Consider the following 20700-nt stretch of genomic DNA (forward strand, 5'->3'; position numbering starts at 1 on the left):
CATGCCAGCAGGTCCTTCCTGTGCTGGGACCCACGAGCTGGACACAGCAGTGCAGGTGGGATCTGAACAGAGCAGAGGGGCAGAATCACCTCCTTCATCCTGCTGCCCACAGTGCTTTTGATGCAGCCTAGGAAAGTGTTGGCAGCTCATGTCCAGCTTTGCATTTGCTGTCCAGCTTTTGATCCAAGAGGGAATGGAAAGAAACTGTTCTTTTTGTACAAAGGAAGCAGTCTTTATAAAAACCCATCTTCTGCCTCCAGGATTGTCATTCCCAGAAGGCTCCTTCTTTGGTTCCAAGTTTTGTTAATGGATGTCAAATTTCTCAGCCCCTTTCTACTCTTCTTTCCCATACTACATACATTTTCAGTTAAGTTCCAATTTAATTGCTGCCATGAGCAGTAGTAAAGATACAGACACTAGAAATGTATATTGACAGAGCCCTGTTAATTTCTTTCCAATAGGAGTTAGTAGCAGAGATACCAAAACCAGCTGAAAAACCTTTACCTTTAGAAATTGTATTTGCCTGTGGATAGATTCTTGTTATCTCAGGAGAATTATGAGAATCATAGTAGTGAGACAGGTTCATATAGACTGAACTGAATAATCAAACCATGATTTTGCAGCCATTTGACTGTGTTACCATTTTAAAAAGTGTGTCTGTCTCCACAAGACACACTTGGCTAGCAGACAATGTGTTACCTTTCAGTGAAAGTATATTAATCCTTTAATACAAGATGAAATTTGTCATGCCTTGTAGATACTTCATGTATCTGTTCTCAAATTAACACACTTCTGCAGTTCATACCATAGAAAGTCTTTTATAACAGTACATTTTGAAAATGTGACTGCTAATGATCAAACTTTTTCTTGCCACATATTCTTTGTTATGCATTAAATAGTTATAAATACAATATACAATATATTGTATATCAATATATGCTTGCATTGTGTCATTTTTGTCTCCAGAACAAGCTTTTAGATTTGAAGGAAGGTGGAGAATCATGCTGATGTACTCATCAGAGTGTCTACAAAATAATCAAAGCATTCTAGTTGTTAGGAAAACATTTACCGGGTTCTTATGGTTGTACTGGGGAAATAGTGCAAAACACTATTGCAGGAGGCTGTATGAAGGGAACTCTTCCCTACGTTTTAGTTCAGCATTCAGCATTTGATGCAGAAGGGTCTTCTTGTCTGCCACAAGGCCCACAGCTGCATCAGGTGTTCTTTGCTCACCATTCAACAAAATAAAGTTGCTTCCTTTACCCCTTCTTTTGCTACTAGCACTGGTAGCAGCTACATTTCCCAAAGGTGAGGAATACCTCCTGCTAAGCACATATTGATGTCATTTTCCAATCAGTTTCTGCCTCTGTTGGAATGTTTGCTTCCGCATCTTCTCCTGCTGTGTTGGTACCTAAAACCAGGTAATAGCTGCAGTGAGCTTGCAGAACAAAACATTCCCGGTTCACTGTGCCGCTCCCTGTTTTGCTTTCTTAGATGCTCTTACAGACAGAGGGTGGTGAACCTGTAGTCCTGGTTTGCAGTAGCTTTTGAGATTTCTTTGTCCTGCAGGCTTGGGGCCTGGTTAGAAAAAACACTTCTGGGGTAGAGAAAATGGAAATCATAAGGATTATATATATTGGCAGATCTGAATCTAGATTCATTTGATAGCTTGAATTTCTGAGCAGGGATCATCTAGCTAGAATGAAAAATTGAGAATCTGAGAATGCTCTAGGTTGGAAGAGACCTTAAAGGTCATATAATTTCAACATTATCCACTAGACCAGCTTTCTCTAAGCCCCATCCAGACTGGCCTTGAATTCCCCCAGGAACGAGGGACTCTTCTCTGGGCAACCAGTGGCTTACAGAATCATAAACGCATCCATAAACTGTAGCTTTTTTTTTTTTTGTATTTAAAACTCAACTTCACTTGATTTTGAAAATGATTTTGTGCTTTTTTTATATAAATGCATGATGGCAAAGATAAAGAACCCTGCGATTTTTGCAACTTGATTTAAATAAGATAATTTGAGTTAAAAATGTTTATTTAAGTCCATAAGACCCAAATCTTTTTTGTAGTCTAATGCAGAATTGAAATCTTACCTGATAATTGTTTTTTATCTAATTGGATTAAATAAGTTTCTACTTTTCAGTTAACCTAAACTAAAACATAACTTAATCCAACATAAATAGTAAATGAGATAAAACACTTGGTGTTTATTGTTGAATGCTGAGTTTTTTTATTTTTATTTTAATGTCTTGAACAGTTCCTCAGAGCCCAGACTTCACTAATTTATAATTCCTTGGACATTGTGACCTTTAAATTAATTTAGGCCATATGAAAATTTTTAAGGAATGTAATAGCAATTCTGAATTTGTCAAGTTACTTTTGAGGACTTCAACTCCTCACTCCCAATAATTATGTTCCCAGAGATTATAATAGCAATTTTTATTCAGATTTTTATTTTTTAGGTTTTATCAGTTCTCTGTTTTCTTAATCATGTAGAACAACTTCTGTCTCTGCATTGTTAGACAATTAAAGTTGTCTAACAATCGTGTGAGGTACAATTGAAGCTATTCCCATATGCTTTGCTGACAGAAAGCTTTCTTGTATTTATATTCCCCTTGTCTTTACAGATTTTTTTGTAGTAGTGATATTGTACATAAGTTTGTAAATAAAGTTACATATTCTAATATATTATTTGCTCCCAATATGGTCATCTTATTGTGGTAATTTGGGAGCTCTACTAGGAATGTTTGTTTGGAAATTAAATCCCTTGTTGTATTATGTCTGAGAAAGGTTTGCATCTGTTATAGTTAAGAAGTAGTAATACAAACTCTGATGTGAATTTCTTAAAGACTGGAAATGAGAGAGAGAGAAAAGTTTTGTAAATAATTCTGATTTCAAAATTTATTTCTGTGTCATACGTTTGGTTTTAAAGCTCAAGTGCTTGGAAGGATGGCAAGGCTTTATTTTAGACTTGATAATTTTATTTTCTTCTTGTCAGTAAATATGCCAAGGAAATGCTTCCTATATGAGCATGCCATTGTTGGAATGTCCTGTAACTTTTTGGTTTTTCTAATTTAAAGTGGTCAGCTTTGTGTGGAGCCATTTCAGAAGGACTCATTTTGTAGATTTGTGTAGTTCATATTTCTTGTCTCAATATTTTGCTTCTTTTTCTACAAATTCTTGTTGTAAGGTACTTCTAACTAAAAATATCTGCAACTTTTCTCTTAAGGTTTATTGGCATCCAAAGCTGTTGTTGCAGATGGTGCTGAAAAAAAGGAAGGCAACAAAGAAACAGCTCCAGTCCTGGAGCAGGTATGAAATGGTAGAGTTTGATTCTTTTGCAAAGTTCCCACTGGAGTGTGCCATGGAGATGTAGTACCTACAACATTAAAAATTTCCCCTTCAGATATAACAGGGAACTGAAAATTTCTTATGTTTACATTTCTGGCAGAGCCAGAAATATGGAATTTAATTGTCTCTAAACACAGTGTTGACTTGAATTTCAATAATGAGCTTTTGTGTTAGAAAACTAACAGAAAACAAAATAAAGTCTCCGTGTAACAAATATGAGGAGACCAGTGTCCCAAGGTCCAGTTTTATAGCTGGAATGACAACTGGCTTATAAACAGGCCCTTACACAAATTTGATTTGTGTTTGAAACAGGGTTTTTGACATCACATAGAACTTCTTTTAAAAGAAGTTTCTTTTATATTGTAAGAATTTGGTGTTGTAGGCTTGTATGTGTTTTATGAACTGCTCAATGAGCCATACATTTTGCAAGGGTGTGTATTTTAATAAATACAAAAAAGAAACTTTTAAATAATGTTAAGGGTCTGATTTTTAAACCTGCATATTGGCAGGATCTGGAGGCTGCCATTTTGTCTTTGGCTTGTTGCACTGTGTTCAGGCATTGCTTGACTCCGAGCTGTGCATTATCTTGCACTTTTAAAGGGCTGAATGCCTGAGCATGGTAAAGCAAGCTAAGGATGAACAGTAGTCTTGATTCAGGACATCTTTGTTTTCCACTTATTTAAATCAGAGCCTTAATGTATCTTTAATACAGCTTTTTTGTATGCATTTTCATTCTCCTTTAACAGCAGCATTTGAACAAAATAGCCTTGCTGCCTGCAATTCTTTAACAAGCACTTCTGTTCTTTAGCCCCGGCACACTCTATGAACAGTCCCTACCCCAAACCTGATTTGATATTTTGGTTGTACTGGTTCTTTAGAGCTGATATATAATTGCAATGCTCTGGTTTTTCCATTGATGCTGCATTGGATGAGAGTCAATGGAACCTGATTTTCTGTTTTTGATGCTGTCACTGTCAGGGCCAGCAGCGCCACTGCAGTACCGATGCATTGACCGATAGTTTGCATAAAGGTTTACAGTGTACTGACATGACATTCCATTTCTCAAATTTTTGCATATTAAAGATGCTATGATTTTCTTGCTACTGTGTGTGATATTTTCAATGTGCAAAAAACTGTGAAATGGCTTACAGCATGTTGTTTTTGGAAGAATCATTACAATGTAAATCTTGCCATGCAGAATCCCATTGCGGTAAATGGGACTTTGTGGTTTACATAGACTGTGTATGCAACAGTATAAACTGCAGTGCATATTTACTATAACCTTTTTGTTATTTCTTAGACTTAGTAACTCGGCTGTTCCTGTTTTATTGATCAGATATAAAAAACAAGATGTCTCTGTCATTGTTTACATGCTAATGGTCTGAAAAACCTCATTTTTTTGGAAATAATAGTTAAGCTCCTTTAAAGAGGCATCTAAAATCCCAAATTGTCCTATTCATTTGCATCTAACTAAAACCAGAAACCTTACAAACATTTAAATGATTGTCTGTGGGGAGGAAATGTTTTGAGCTTCAAGCTTTTTTTGCTGAGTTCCTGCCCAAAATGAAATTAAAATGGCCGAGTTATAAACCTCCCTAAAAGGTTTTCCGATAATGAAGCTGACATTCCGTAGAGGCTTTGTCTGCTACTGCTATAAAATTGAATGGATGAAATATCTTGTAGGTTTTTTTAATAATGTAATACAGAATATGGTAGAAATATTCAGGCCAATAGCCGAAAACTGACTCTGTTGATGCAAGTTTTTGTTTATATTTATACATTTTTAGTTTACAGTTGTCTTAAACCCAAAACCTCAGACAATTAGTTGCAGATACAGTAGTTTATTTAATTGTATTAGGGTATGTCATGTTATATTTCCTTTTGACCAAGACCTGAGTAGATGGATAACATTAATTCATTAAGGTTTTTAATGTTAATTTGTCCTGTTAAGAGGTTAAGCACCTTATCAAAATCTTAATTTAATTTTTTTAATCTTGTTTAAATAACTTTGTAATTTGAAAGTAATGGATGCTGTAGTATGTCTTTCACATCTGTGAAGATGAACAATAAAATTGTTTATTTACAAGTTACGACTCTAATTAATTTCTGGTAATACCTCTCATAACCAGCATAGGTATACTCTACAGTTCATGGAATATTTTATTTAAATGAATAAACTGCACTTAGTATGTGTGTAATGGAGTTATTCAAGGTAGAACTGATGTCTGCTGAATGGGATGTTTTGCACCGGATCTTTACAGGGATACTCCCAGCGAGCCGTTCACGTAGCATTCAGGGGCACCCTTTTACAGACAGAATGTGCACTTGTGGGGTTTTGTTTTGCTATTTTTTTTTTTTTTTCTCCATTGGAGCATGGAAAATTCTAGTGGAAAATAAAATTGCAATTTCTAACAAAACTCAATAATACCCTCAAATCACCAGAGATGTGATGTTTCTAGTTTGGATAAAGTGGTGGCATACGTTCTAGAAATACCTCTCTGCTTTGTTAGTTCTGGTTTTATTAGATGGTACTATGCTGTGTGATGCAACTGGGATGAGAAGGGAGACAGGCCTAAGAAATTATATTCAGATATTGTAGTTTGCCCTTATTAGGCAAGTTGTAACACATGCACAGTTTTGGTAATGTAGGAAGAACTTCCAGTGAAAAATTTAAAATGTTAATGTCTGTCAATGCATGCTAATGGTCTAAAAATAGTATTGTTTGTGTTAAGAAGGATGAAAATTGAGGAATTTGGAAAGATGCATTATGTTTTCCTTCAAAAACTGTTTTAACTCTTTATCTGCTCATTTTCCCCTGACAGTTAACAATCTATTTAACCCTGTGGTGCTAGAAGTTGTGATTTCTTCATGTTTGCGCAAACATATAATGTGGTGAAATCCAGACTCCCAGCACTGAAAGGGGTTGTGTTGAGAGTGTGCTCAGTATTGGAAACTTTTCATTGTTTCAACCATTCCTTAAAGGAGCATTATCAACTTTTTCAGGTTCTCAAAAATACAAATTCCTTGCTAAATATAGTTTTCCTGAGGAACTGCCTAAAGTTTTTATTTTTTGTGGTTTTTTTTTATTTTATTTTTTTACCTCTGACTGGGGAAATGACTGTGTAGGGAAAATCTTGTCAATTTTTTTTTAGAGCTGCAATCCTTCTGAGGAAGGATTCTTTGCTCATAGCAGTGCTAGAGTTTAAGGAGTGTCTGGACAACACTCCCAGTCATGATTCAGAGCAGGCAGCCCTGTGAGGAGCAGGGAGGAGGACTTGAGGATCCTTCTGGGTCCCCTCCAGTGTGAGATTCTGTGATGGTGCCTCAGTGTGTGTGTTCTGGCTTGGAACAGATGCTCTCCAGGTTCTGCACTGACAGTGAAGATGAAAGGGAAACTAAAAATGCTTCATTGAATTTTTAAGGAAGAAGGAAAATGTTTTATTTTCAGGTTTTTTCAGGTGTTTCAATTAGTAAGAGTTGAATATTCTGAATACTGAAAACAATTGGTAGTGCTCCTTTAAAAAAAGCAAAATTTAATGTGATGCATTTTAAATAGTTTTCGTTTGTACTTAAAATAATGTTGCTTTATTCTGTGTTTGATTACTAAAATTGCTTTTAAAAAGATCAAAATAGAATACAAGAACTACAACGAAGAAACTGAAATAAAAGTATCAATTTTTTATTATTTATTCAGGAGATTTCACCTAAACCACAAAGTCAGAAAAAAAATGAAGCTGATATTAGCAGTTCTGCCAACATTCAGAAACCTGCACTGTTATCCTCAACTTTGTCTTCAGGAAAGGCTCGCAGCAAGAAATGCAAACAAGAATCTGGAGATTCTTCCGGGTGTATAAAGCCCCCTAAATCACCACTTTCCCCAGAATTAATACAAGTCGAGGATTTGACGCTGGTCTCTCAGCTTCCTTCTTCTGTGATAAATAAAACTAGTGAGCACAGACATTTTAAAAAGAATACCGTAACTACTTATAAGAGATATACAGAAATTTTCTTTGGTTGTAAATGGCTATTGCTTTTAAAAATGAATCTGCTTTAAATAAAATGTCCAAGTGGGAGAATTAGGGGTAGCTCACTATTTTAAAAGTCAAGTCACATACTAAGGCATTTGAATTACTCTACCAGAAATAATACATTTAAATAATATACTGATATTTATAGAGTTGTGGCTTTTAAGGGTTAGCTTTACCTCTAGCTTAAATCTCCACACTAGCATTAACAGTGATACAGGATAAATCAAAGCTCCCTTCTGAAAAGGGCCTGATTCATTAAAAAGAAAAGATGTACACTTTGGTGTGGACATTTCCCTCGCTGAGAAACTTCACCTTCAGCAGGCTGACACTCTGTACCTGTTGGCTGTGACAGTCGTCACCTTGTGTGATATTTCCTCCAAACATGATGTGAAAGAGAAGATGGGTTCAAGATCTGTGGTGGAGAAATATTAAAAATTGTGTTTCCTTGTCCTAGAAAAATCCCATGGGTGTTCAGCTTCTTAACATGTGTAACTGATTTGCCAAGCACAAAAATAGTTTATCAGAAGACTAGGGAAAGCTTTATTCTGCATGCTTGAATACGCTATTTTTTGTGAATATTAAGGTATTTCTATAATTTTTTTTGAGATTACGTTAGGTTTTTTAGGTTAATGTTGCTTAGTGTCAGGTTCTTTGCCTAAAGAGCATTAAATGATGAGGCCAAAGGTTGACATAAATGCAGGTTTTAGTAAGTCATGCTACATTTTTTTTTCACTTTTAGTATAGTGATTGAGGATGGAAGACTCAACCTGCATCATGTGTTCCCCTTAACTTTGATTTTGTATTTTCACTTACGAGATAAGTTTCTTTTTTAATCTTTGCTCATAGATAACTTTAAATAAGTGGGAGAGGGAGGAGTGCAAATTCAGCCTTCTTTATTCAAGACATATTGGTAAAAATTGTATTTTGTCCCCACAAAATGTTAGCAGTCATCCATATTGTAATACACCTTCCATCCCCACCCCTAGAGCAATGGTAAGTAGTTTTCCTGGAGCATGCTTATATATTGGATTAAGTTGGACTTCTCTGTAGCAATATTTTTTTAAAAATAGGTAATTTAAAGCTTGGTTACTTAGTAGCTTAGATCTTGTTAGTGTTGTCTTTAATTTTTGGTTCCAAGTTTTTTCTACCTCTAATGCAAAGTTAGTTTTGCTGTGTCTTAATTTTTAAATCTGTATATCTGACTAAAAACTGCTTACAAAAAGGAGAGAACAGTGATTTACAGTGTAATAGCAACTTAAATGTTTTTCTAAGGCAAAATTTTGTGGAACTGGGTAATATTGAAGAGGTGTAGGGGAGTGTGGGTTTTTTGTTTTTAATGAATCAGGCCTATATTAACCTATATCAATCCTCCTCCCCCGTTTGGTTTTTTTTAAGTATAAATTCTGGAGCCTTCTTACTGTGCCATGCATTGGCAGTGTGTGTTTGAATTTCAGCTGGGGTATTGATATCAGGTTATCAGAAGGCAGGAGGTGGGATATAAAATTAAACACTGTTTTCAGTTATTTTTTTAAGTTATATGTTAATACTATCCATGACTTTTTAGAGCTTTAACTGTGATCATTTGTTCTGTTTATTGTTAAATCCTATTGCCCCCTTCCATTATAAGTAACCTGCTGCCTGGGTTTTAAGGGGAGGGTTGCTTACTGTAAATACACTGCTTGCCTAAAACAAACACCTTTACCAGTGGGGAATTAGGTGCCCTAGTAATTTATAATAAGTAAGCCAGAATCATGTCTTGAGCATAAATCTTTCTTTGTTCCTGGTAGTCACAGTTTTGTAATTACTTTTACCAGTTTTGCTGTGATTACCAGCTTTGCAAGTAAGAGCTGTTTTAAGCACTCCCCATCCTTAGATCTCAAATGCTGCGGTAAGATGATGGTGTATCTCTCTGCTTCATGAACATTGAAAGATCTCTTTTTAGGTCCATCACAGCCAGTGAGTTCCCCTAGATCCTACAAACATAGCCAACGGAGAAGAAGATCACAGCGTTTAGCCACTTGCTCCTTGCCTGATGATTCTGTAGAAAAAGTTTCTTCTCCCTCTTCAGTTACTGATGGAAAACTGTTCTCCATCAGTGGTCAAAACCAACAGTCATCAAAATTGGAGGGTAATGTATCTTAATCTAATAAAGAACTGCCCAAGAGAAATTGAATCATAAAAAATTAGACCTTTCATGGTTTTCAACTAATAGGATATTTTGAACTGCTGTAGCTAAAGCTGTTTGCTGTTCCTATGTTATGTAACGCTGCAATCCAGACTGTTGTTTGTTGGACCCATGTGTATTTTTTAATACGAGATTTTTTCTTTTATGTAGTACCTGATGTTGCTCATGTGTCACTTGAGAAGCGTGGACCATGTCTCCCTCTTGATTTAAGCCGTAGTTCGGAAGTTACAGCACCATTATCTGCAGAATCCACTTTCCGTAATGAATATCCCAGTAAAGACAAGGAAGATATTCAGATGATTACATATCTTTCTTCCAAAGCAGTAACTGATGGAAGAGTAGCTACAACAGCGTCAGGTAAAGAGATTCAGTATACAACCAGAGAGATTTGTAGTTGTAGGGTTAAAATGTGTGTATTCAATCCCATACAAAGAGGGGATACTTTTTATTTTCTTTTCTGCACACTCAAAAGCCTGCCTCTCTTCTGGACTCCATTCATCTGCATATTCTTTGTCTTCACTGGCTTACAGCTGCTTTAGCACTTCTAACATGCCTTAAGGAGAATCTGAGAGTGTGGAATGTAGTAAGCAGTATTTCAAAAATATTTTTGCTATTGCTATAAGTTGTAAAAATAATGAACAAATTCTTTACTAACATACTAATTTCTGGCTTCAGCTTTAAAAAAATGCTGTTCTCAAAGACAGTCACTGTTCCTCTGCTTTGTGTCTGTTTGTGGTGGAAATTCTGTCCTTCACTTGCTACAAAACATTGCTTAAAACTATTTCTGAAAAATCCTCAAAAACTTTTATATAGACTTGGTCACCCTCAGCACAGAGCCCAGGGCTGCAACTCTGTGCTGCCTCTCCCTTTGTAACAGTTTACTGACTACCGTGGTTTACATGAAACACTTGGATAGAGGTAACCAAGAGATATGGGAAAGGATTTCCACAGTGGACCTTAAAAGTGGGATGTTTTCATACAGTATATGCTAGGTGTTCTTATAATTTTTTTCTAAGTAAGTCTTGTATGTGGGTATCATACCATTTTTAACTGGCTTCCAAGAAATAATTCTTTTAAAGCCTTGTTTTGTTTTGTTTAATGAGAAAATTGTTCAGAAAAGTAAGAAGAAGGGAAAAAAATTCAAGTTATTATATTCTGCTCAGAAAGTTTTTTATAAATACGAGTGATAGTAAGGGAGGACAGCATGACCTTAAATGATAGAGATATGGCACTTAAACTATATCTTAGTCTAATAATCTATGAATGTCTTAAACTAATTTGTCAAAATAAGGGCTGTGGGTATCTCTAGTGAGCCACCCACTTAAGCTTTTTAAAATATTAAAATATTACTTAATTACTTGAGTGGAACCATGTGTCAGTCTTCATTTGCCCTTGATACATGGCATAGCAGCAGAATTACAGATTCCTGGGAAAGTGACTTCTATAAAAGTCCTTCTTATGTCATGTCTTCTGCCACTAAGAGAAGTGCTTTCGGGAGTTGTGTATTTGCCCACTCACTGAACAAGATTGTAAAAGAAAGCAACAGCTCCCGACAGCCATCTGTTTCCTGTTTGGTAAAACTCTTTTTCAGTTACTAGAAATTTAACTTCTGGCTTTTCTGCTATATTTTCTGGCTCATTTTATGTATAGCTGGTAATGCTGGAAGTTGCCTGCTCCTGTCATGGGCCTGGCTTGGGGCAGAGTGAGCCAGTTCTAAATCCAGCACTCAGAAGTGCACTTCTGACCTGATTGTTGAGCTGGGTCTTGGTCTTGGCCACAGCTGAAGCAATAAAATAAAGAATAAGTTTCTTTCAGAGCCACTTTCATTAAATGACACGGAATTATGTGACATGTCCACACAGTTTATGTCAGGGAAAAATCCTGTGATAAAATTGTCTGTTGTTACAACTTGACTCCATAGTGGGAAGCCAAAAATGCGTGCAACCTCTACCAGAGGATAGAATTCATACTGCATATAAAGCTTAATGAATCTTTTTTTAATATATATATAATTTTAAGAGTTACAAGCTCTAAAGGAACTGATTTGCCAGCTACATATTTTGTTTTCTGTTTTTTTGCCTTCCAGGTACATGTGTTTTGTTCCCAATTTTCATGTATTGCAGTTATCCTTCACACAATAAATGGAACTGTGTCTTGAGCTTTCATACTGACTTTCTGTCCAAATGTCAGAAGTTTTCAGTAGGTTGCATCATGTAGCCCAACAGCTTCTTGAGTATCAGCTTTATTGCTGAAAGACTAATCTAAGCAGTTTGGTATTTTTAATTCACAGATTTTGTGGCAGGTTTTGGATCTCTCTGACTCTCTCAGTGGTGTTGTTAGGACTATAGCTAAAATTCATATGTGTTTTGGGTTCTTCCCAATCTTTTAACTCTGGTGGAACATGTTTATCCTCATAATCATATAAGAAAAAGAAAAATGTCGATTTAAAGTTCAGCTTTGAAACCTCTGGAGTTAATCTACACTACTGAATAAATTTGTGTCCTCTACTTTAGAAGGCATCATTTTGCCTTTGAAACAGCACAGGTTCTCAAGTCACATTCCTGAAGCACCCCTAATTACACCAAATTCGTGCATGCTTCAGGAAAATAAATAGGATCCACTCTTTCTATCAGTACTTTCCTAATTATCTGTTTAAACAATAGTAAGCAAATATATACAGGAGAGGTGCTCAAAGCTTTCCTTTCTCATTCCTGTAAATTCTTGAAATATCTGAGAAAAAAGTTAATTTGAATTATGCAGAAACACCTACCTAAGTGCAATTTAATATACTACATTGTTTAAATGTATGCATTGTGGCTCTATCCATTACAAACTGAGAACTCTGGTTTGAAATCTAAACTATTCTGTAACTGTGTTTTCTTAATCTGAAAGAACTGTTATAAATCTGCATCTGTTTATGGTGTTTCTGCTGTTAAGAGATTATTAACACAGTCTGGACACATTTAGAGTTCTAGATTTTGACATCACTGCAGATTTTGTAAAGTGCACATAAGTTAGACCTGCTATCTTTGTAATCATTGAAATAGATAACTGTGAATAGTTTCAGAGATACCTTGTGATGGTATTTAGCCTGGAACAGCCTGGTCTGATCCCTGACCCTTCTGTAACAGAGCTGAACTGGTTTAAGTCCAGAGATTTAATTTGTGATGTAGAAATTTTGACTTCTGACGGAAGCTATCAGTTGAGTCAATTGAAAAAATAATTTGGTGTTGTTAAAAATTATGCATTTTAATGACTTTATTCAGAAGGTACTGACTTGGTATTTTCAGAGAAGAGGGACTAGGTGCACTGAAGTGCAGATGCATAAATGGCGACTCACAGTATTAGCACATAGCTTTCAAAATCATTGCTCAAAATAAACACCTTATCATTTTGTAGAGGCAAAATAAAAACTCTGATTCCTTCAATCCAAAGGCTCCGTGGAAGTACTGTGCACTTTGACAGACACCTGTACACTACCCATTAGTTATTGATCAGAGGTGCTGCTTTACTAAAATATTGTGAGGTCCTACTTGCAATCATCTAATACTGCACTCACAGAACTAAGAATCTTTGCTTTCATTTGCCAAATTGCTTAAAATGCAGATAACTATTCTTTGGTCACTTTAGTATTTCAAAGACATTAAATCCGCAGTCAATCAGAATACTTGCAAAGTTAAGTAGTTTTGCCTTTCTGCGCGTATGAAGTTTAGGTCTTTCTGTAGTTGTGCTTCCCTTTAAATTTGTGATCTTTTCTCTTGGTTTCCGTAACCCTGCACCATTTATGTTACTTCAAATTTTATATATTGAGCAAACAGAATTTCAGCAAGCAATCTGAGTTTTGAAGTTTAAGTAAAAGGAAGATATTGTTACACTTTCTAATCTAACAATATAATATTTATAATGCTGATATAACAATATTATCACTAGCTGTTATTTCCTATTCTAACACCTGTAGATGATTTTGCTAGTAGGGTAACATTAGGTTAACTATATCGGTGAAATTTGCATTTAAGACTGAAAGCAAAGAAACATTGCATACTTTTATATAATTTCCTTGGTAACAGTTTAATGCAGCAGGAACAAGAAACAGCTGATGTACAAAATTTTCAGAAAATGAGATCGGTCACTTTTGCCAGTCTTACTGGTTTACCTTGATTTTAAGAGGGATAACCTATTGTTCATCTTGTTACTTGCTCGTGTTACTTTAGGATTGTTTGTTTTACTTCAACCATCTATCAACAGTCAGATTTACTGCCTAATTTGAATGCCTGCCATTCTAATCTCTGCCCTGAAGTTCCTGCTTTGGGCTGGTTATGAGGCAATCAAGAACCTCTTTATGGGCTTATTCTTCCTAATGACATCGTTTTGGGCAGGGTCCAGTGTTAGTCTGTGATATGCAATTAAAAGTCTGTTTAGATATAAAATTGATCATATGCACTGGGAATTCAAAACACTACATTAAACATGACCAGCATGATTGATGTTTCTATTGCAATATGATTTAAATTGTATATTAATGCAGATAGTTATATTTATGATATTATTTAAACATGGAAAGCCATGAAACAGAATATCAGTCAACAAAATAAATTGCCTCAGATTGCTACAAATCATTTGAGCTTGATGAATTGCAATAAGCAGTACCACTGCAAGCCCTGTTGTACTGTTGTACTTAAGGCACAACATCCTGCCCTGTGCCTGTACTTGCATGAAGGGGCTTCTGTCACTTCTCTGTGCCATAACACGGGAGTTAGTACTGGAAACATGTTATAAACTGGACCAGGAATGATGGTTAAAATTCTTTTTAATCTGAAATTAGTCTTCTAGTGATAAAATTGATCTTGGAATGGTGACAAAATCAGTAGTTTACCAAGTCTAATCTCTGGTTGTCTTTCTCTGTGCCGAGTGTTAACGGCAGACCTCCCACGTTCACTGTGTGGGAGGTGGCTGGCTAGACTCCGTAACAGGAATAAAATTGCAATTAAAAGTAGCAGTTAAAAAAAAAAAGGTTGTAGTTCCATAGTTACTTGCCCTTTTGACTGACCACCTTGTCCAGTTTTGTGGTTATGTGTAAGGCATAGTGATTGCACAGCTGAAAAGCAGGCTTTGCAAGCTTTGACACTTTATGTAGGGCTTGAGAATTTAAGATTCTTTATCTAAAATGATTTTCAATGAAGGAAAGTTAAAGTCAAGAATAACATTGCAATGTATACAGGCATAATAGCAGTTTCTATTTTCAAGTTCCTATAGAAAGGCAGTTTGGAGAGTTCTGACAGCAAGATGGGTATTTGCTTGACTGGGGGGATTTCAGCCCGATATTAGTGTTCCTTCAAACAGTTACTGATTACTTTGTCAGATGTGCTTGTGTTGAAAATTATTGAGATGCTGAAATCTGTTGCGTTGTGGCTGTTGGAATGAAATTGTATTTGGATGTCAGGTCAGGATTTCTTCTCAATAATAAAGTTTAAATACTAATTCATCTAATGTTGAGACAAAATTTCTTTTGAGATTGCTTGGATGGGGTGTTCTCACATCTTTTCATCAAAATGGCAGTGATCTAAATGAATTACGTGCATTTGGGTGATCCTTTTGCGCTCTTTTTAGAAGTGAGACAAGACGTTGATAGCATGATGATGTGGGAAAGTGTCACTTTTCTTTTACTAATGTGCTAAAATATACTTATTGCTCTACAGATGGCAGAACAGTTCAGTCCTGTAACAGAGACAAATGGTAATTAGGAAACCCAAGAAAGGAATAATTTGGATAGTGTTCTGTGTCAATGATAAGTATTCCAAGCAAGCTAAATGCACTTGAAATACAGACAAAGGCAAGAGCCTTAATCAGTCTTGAAAGGTGAGATGGTTGATTTGAGGCAGTAGAAACACACAGGTAACCCCAGGCATGGCTGTGCAGCTCGAGTTGTGTGGCAGGAGCCAGTGCACAGAGCTGAGCAGCTGCTGCTGCCTGGGTTGCACAGTACAGAGCTGTGCTGCAGCTGGGCACACCTGCTGTGTGCTGTGAGAGGTGATGCACCGCTTGCTATTGTTCTTGCTGGCCCTTAGGCTTTCCAGCTAGTGGCATTTTGGTTGTGTTCCCAGGAAGGCTCATAGGAGTGGGTGTTGTATGAGCTGTATTGTATCCCAGCAGAATTGGGTTGGTCTGTCCCTATTGGGAAGGCTTGAGGTGTTCTTGCCTTTTCCCCAGAATCTTTTTATGACTGATGAATTTACTAAATTATCTTAATGATGCTTATTTAATGCATTCCAGATCAGCTCCATATTTTGTCTTGTTGAATATCTTGGCCAATAGCAGGTATATTTCAGAACTTTTTTTTTACATGCTTATGTTTTTGTTGGGGGGTCTTCTGTTGAGAGAGACCAAAGGTAAATGGTGCCTCCAAGTGTTTACAGCTGGCATGGAAAAACCTCAACCCTTCACAGAGCTGCATTTTTGTACAATATGTCCTTGGCATGGTCCTAAAATGTCCTCAACGGTCTGATGAAAATTAGGCTTTCTTAATTAGACAATAGATTAATTAGACAATTAGACAATTTCTTTGTCTAATTGGACAATTTGTCCTTTGTCAATTTGGACAATTTTCTTAATTAGACAATTAGATGAATACTGGAGCTCTAACAATATTGATGGACACAGTAATAGAGAGTTTTGAATTACCTCAATAATGTTCTTTATAAATAAATTTTATTCTACTTTGATTATTTAAAAATTATAAATATTTCCAGTGAAAATTATAATTTTGGTTTTGTTTCACTTTCAGTTTGTTACTTCCTAACTTGCATCAGATAAAGAGCTAAAAAAACAACTAAATGTTTCACTGAAAAAACTTTTCTAAATAGTACAAGATAAGAATTGTCAGTATATGATGCCAAATTCTGGCAAATCACAGTACTTGTACATGTTATTCAAATGTGGATTAATGAAAGAAAGTGAATTATTTAAATATTATTAAAATCAATGAAAAATTCAATAAGCAGAAATGTTTTATACATAGAACTAAAAATGTACCAGAGCTTAATTTCTCTGTTAACATAATGGAGCATTAACTTAAATGATACTGACAGTGTCAGCACCTTTAACTGTTACTCTGGTTGTGGTTTCCTATTATAGTGGGAACAAAAAGGAACAAAAAAGGCTTAAAAGTGTCAGCAAAAGCACACTTTAACCAGTACAGGTAGTAAAAGTGAGTGCAAATTCCAAAATATAAGAAGAAACTTTCTGTGGCATGTATTGTTTTGTATGTAAGACTAAGATCTCAGCTTTCCTGTGCAGTAATGATTTGTTAAGTGTGATGATGGTATGAACAATACTGACATTTCAGTGATCTGACCCAGCCCTGGCTGGCTGAAATCCTTGTGGAAAGCCGAGTAAATCCATCTTCTTGTTTTTAGTACCCTTGTCCCATGCACATGCCTTGCATCTGAAAATGCCTTTAACCAATAGTCTCAATTTACCCAAAGGGAATAGGAAAAAAAAGAGGTTTTCCACATCAGTGAGCTCTGAAGGGACAGGTACAGAGCTCTGTGCCCATAAAGGAGAAATGTTTTGAGAGTCTTAAGGAGAAAATATTAAAGAACGTGATTGAGAAGGACAAGGATTCAGAAGTTGGTAATCTATAATACTTTTTGTTTCCAGTGCTTTAGACAATAAAAATAATTGTAAAATGACATTAAAAATACTTACATTGTTTGTATGTTTCTTATCATTGTGTGCTGTTAGGATTTTTTACAGTCTAATGACTTTTACAAGAAATTAGGTCATCAGCCAGACATTGGCCTTATGTGGTATATTCTTCAATTTGCAGGTGCAGCTAGAATGGAAAGAAAAGGAAAACTGGAAGAGAAAAGTTCTTCAACATATGGTATGTAGAGAGCAATATAATTTTTATGAAAAAAAGAAAAATTCTCTAACACTTCCTGTCTCTGAAGAGCAAATGTAAAAGAACAGAAGATTTCTTGGGCCCAGCTGCACTTTTTGTTTGTTAAGGTCTTAAAAAAGACTCTTTATGTATATGACAGGTTTGCAGCAGAAGATAAAATGAAGGTGCCCGTAGCAAGGAGTTTGAAGGATACTAAAGTACCTATAAGAGGCCCACTGCTTCTGGATTTTCATTTGGCTAGGTTTCTTTTTTAGTAGAATGTGTAATACTGTCTGTTTCATTGTACTTTCAGATTTGAGATGGGAGGAGCAAACAAGGATTACTAGCAACACATTTGTCAATTTGTGAAATAAAATACAGATTAAGAGGACTCTGTTTTTATCCTGTGTTCAAAATAAAATAAATTATTAGAGACTGGCTAGAATTCAGAAGTGATTCTACTTTTTTTCCCAGGAGTAAAGGTTTTGTCTCTGTATTCCCCAAGAAGATAAGACTGCTCCAATTTCTGTGCAGGAAAAAATCCTGGCTTTGAGGCTTATTTTTTGTAGCAAGTCAATTTCCTTGTTTTTTGTCTAACTGCTGATAACTTAAGAAATTATTGTGGAGCTAAAATGTGGGATGTACTTTGTCTGGGGAGAATTAACAGGATAAAAAGAATTTTTCAGAGTCAAAGTGCTTGTCCTCGTGTATGGACAGTGCCAACAGTGGTTAGAAGTGAACTGCAGCGTAAAAAAGTATGTCAAATTCCAGTCAGAATCAGTTTTCTGTGAGGATGCCACTGTATAGTGCACAGTGCTGACAGCAGCAGCAGATTGGTGATACTGAATTTCCTCCAAATGTTTTTCTGTAGGCCTAATAGTGTTTCTAGAACAATGTAACCTTTATAACTGGGAATTTTGCACTTATGAAAGCTTTTTCTCTTGCTCAAATATTTTTGTTATAAACTGTAAGTAAAATAGAAGTTATAAGCTATTTATGTAATGTTACGTATTTTGTGTATTTTGCTGTATTTTTTCTGCCTTGATATCTTACTTGGAAATACTTATAATGATAAAATATTTGTCAAATGAGATTTTTTTTAAACTATCATACCAGCAATTAATAAGAGGTGTGCCCAAGATAACAAGTAAATTAACTGAATCATTTTGATCTGACTAGAGTAGAGCATTTGATTTTGAGTACCTTGTTTAGGTTAAGCTGCTTTAAATTGTTAAATTTTTATTGCAGGTAAAAAGAAAGAAAAAGAAAAGGAGAAAAAGGAGAAGAAGGAAAAAGATCATAAACCAAAACAGAAAAAGAAGAAGAAAAAAAAGAAGAAATCAAAACAGCATGGTAAGTTCAATTTATATTTTTTTAAAGTAAGTAAAACCACTCAGTATTTCTAGCATTAGATAGTAAAACTTGTTTGTAAACAATATGAATGTGAAATGTCCAAGAGTAAGTTTTTGCCTTAAATATGAAAAGGGCACTTGGGACTTCTTTTTTCTTGCATTTTATGTGATAGACACACATATTTCACAGATGTTTCTTCTTCCTCAGAAAGATATGCTTGTTGTTTTCATAACTTTAAATTAATTTGAAACTCTGTATACATGTCATACTTATTTTGCTTGGACATTAAAATTATTGTAGTGTTTAGTTTGTTGCTACATTTCAGTGATTTGCTGTATGCAGTGCACTCCCTCTTTAACAGTTACTCCTTCACAGCTGAGGTTGATGTCTCTGTTGTAACAGCCTTGTCTGTTGCCTTGACAAATGGAGTTTATATTTTGTGGATTATGTGTTTCTCTGTCCAAAATTTGTGCTACAACATGAAAATGCTTCCAGATCATGCAGTGCTTTAGTGTGAATTTTGGGTTTTGTGTACTTCATCTTTATACTGGAATAATATAATTTTAAGCTATAAACTTCAATTGCTTATTTTACTTAAATATCATTGGGAGCTTCTTAACTCGCACTGAGAAGGCATCTAGGTATTTGCAAGAAGATACTGATGAATGCTAGGTATGTGCTCAGTATTGTTCTTTGGTTTTATCTTCTTGTGGTCATAAGGTGATTTGTTGTGGGCTGGGTTTTGTGGGGGTTTTTTTTGTTTTGTTTGTTGGTTTTTTTTTGTTTTTTTCATCTTTTTATTCCTTTGGTGTTTTTGCCAGTCTTGAAACTTAATAGCTTGGCAGAGGTACCATAGTTAGATTCCATTTTCTAGGAGCCTTATCCAGTGTTTCTAAATATGAGAAGAAAACATGCCAAATGCCTCAACAAATAGAAATCTTAAATCCACACACAAAAAGCAGTTTTATTATTTGTAAATTCAATGTGTGAAAATCTGGGTTTAACAGTCCAGAGGTATTAAATTTGGACTTTCTTTAACTGGGGAAAAATTTAAAATACTCCAGTAGATTCTGACTCCAGTGTCTGACCCTGAAAACCCCATCTGTAAAAAGAAACAGGACTCTCTCCAGGACTTTATCTCTCCATTCGAGGTGTGGACAGAAGTGTAAGTGTGTGAGGCATGATCCTTTTGCTTGAAATGAAATTGAGGTGTCTTGGGCACAAAAAGGGAACAGGTACATTGTTTCCCCCAGGTAAGTTTTGAACAAGGCTTTGAGACAAAACAAAAACCCCAGCAAAGACTGGTTTTGTGCTCTGGGTGTGCGTGTGACTTAATGATTGTATAAAACCCATGTGTAGCAGAAAGTAGGCAATGCCTGTTATTTATGCTGCTCTGTTGCAGTGAGGCTGAAAGCCATGCAGCATAAAGTAATCAACTCAGCTGCTCCTTGTGAATGCACTTAGGAAATGCTGGAGATGGTGTGCTTTGGACAGAGACAGTAAAGAGGAAAGTGGCTTCATGGAAGGTGATCTAGGGGAGAAGGATATTATAGAACCCATAGCAGGAAAACTGTAGTGATAGGTGGGAGCAGGAATGCTTCCTACTGAAGGATGAAAGTGTCTGATTACTTGCTTATATTTGAAGTACCAATTTTTAAGAGTAGCAAATGGGTAGCTACTTGTAATTTCTGATTGAAGCCATGGGCATAATCAGGTGGGTCCAGAGGAAGGCCATGATGATGATCAGAAGGCTGAAGCACCTCCCCTATGAGAAGAGGTTGAGAGCCTGTTTTAGGCTCTCTTATACAAAAGAGGATGCTGGGAAAAGACCTTACAGCAGAAAGGATTGGAAGGGACTCCTTAATTGAGAATGTAATGATAGGGCAAGCCGGAGCAG

General features: G+C 35.8%; 1 protein-coding gene across 5 annotated transcripts in view; it reads left to right on the forward strand.

The window, feature by feature from the left end:
• PHF20L1 (PHD finger protein 20 like 1) overlaps positions 1-20700 on the forward strand; it is a 57131-nt gene that overhangs the window by 18265 nt on the left and 18166 nt on the right. For all 5 annotated transcript variants that reach the window (XM_058830817.1, XM_058830819.1, XM_058830820.1 and 2 more), the window contains 6 exons: positions 3237-3319; positions 7053-7305; positions 9329-9514; positions 9722-9928; positions 17397-17453; positions 18699-18803. In XM_058830817.1, coding sequence (XP_058686800.1) covers positions 3237-3319; positions 7053-7305; positions 9329-9514; positions 9722-9928; positions 17397-17453; positions 18699-18803 — 891 coding nt within the window. The remainder of the gene's footprint in view (positions 1-3236; positions 3320-7052; positions 7306-9328; positions 9515-9721; positions 9929-17396; positions 17454-18698; positions 18804-20700) is intronic.

The sequence above is a fragment of the Poecile atricapillus genome, chromosome 2, assembly GCF_030490865.1.
Source record: "Poecile atricapillus isolate bPoeAtr1 chromosome 2, bPoeAtr1.hap1, whole genome shotgun sequence".
NCBI lineage: Eukaryota > Metazoa > Chordata > Aves > Passeriformes > Paridae > Poecile > Poecile atricapillus.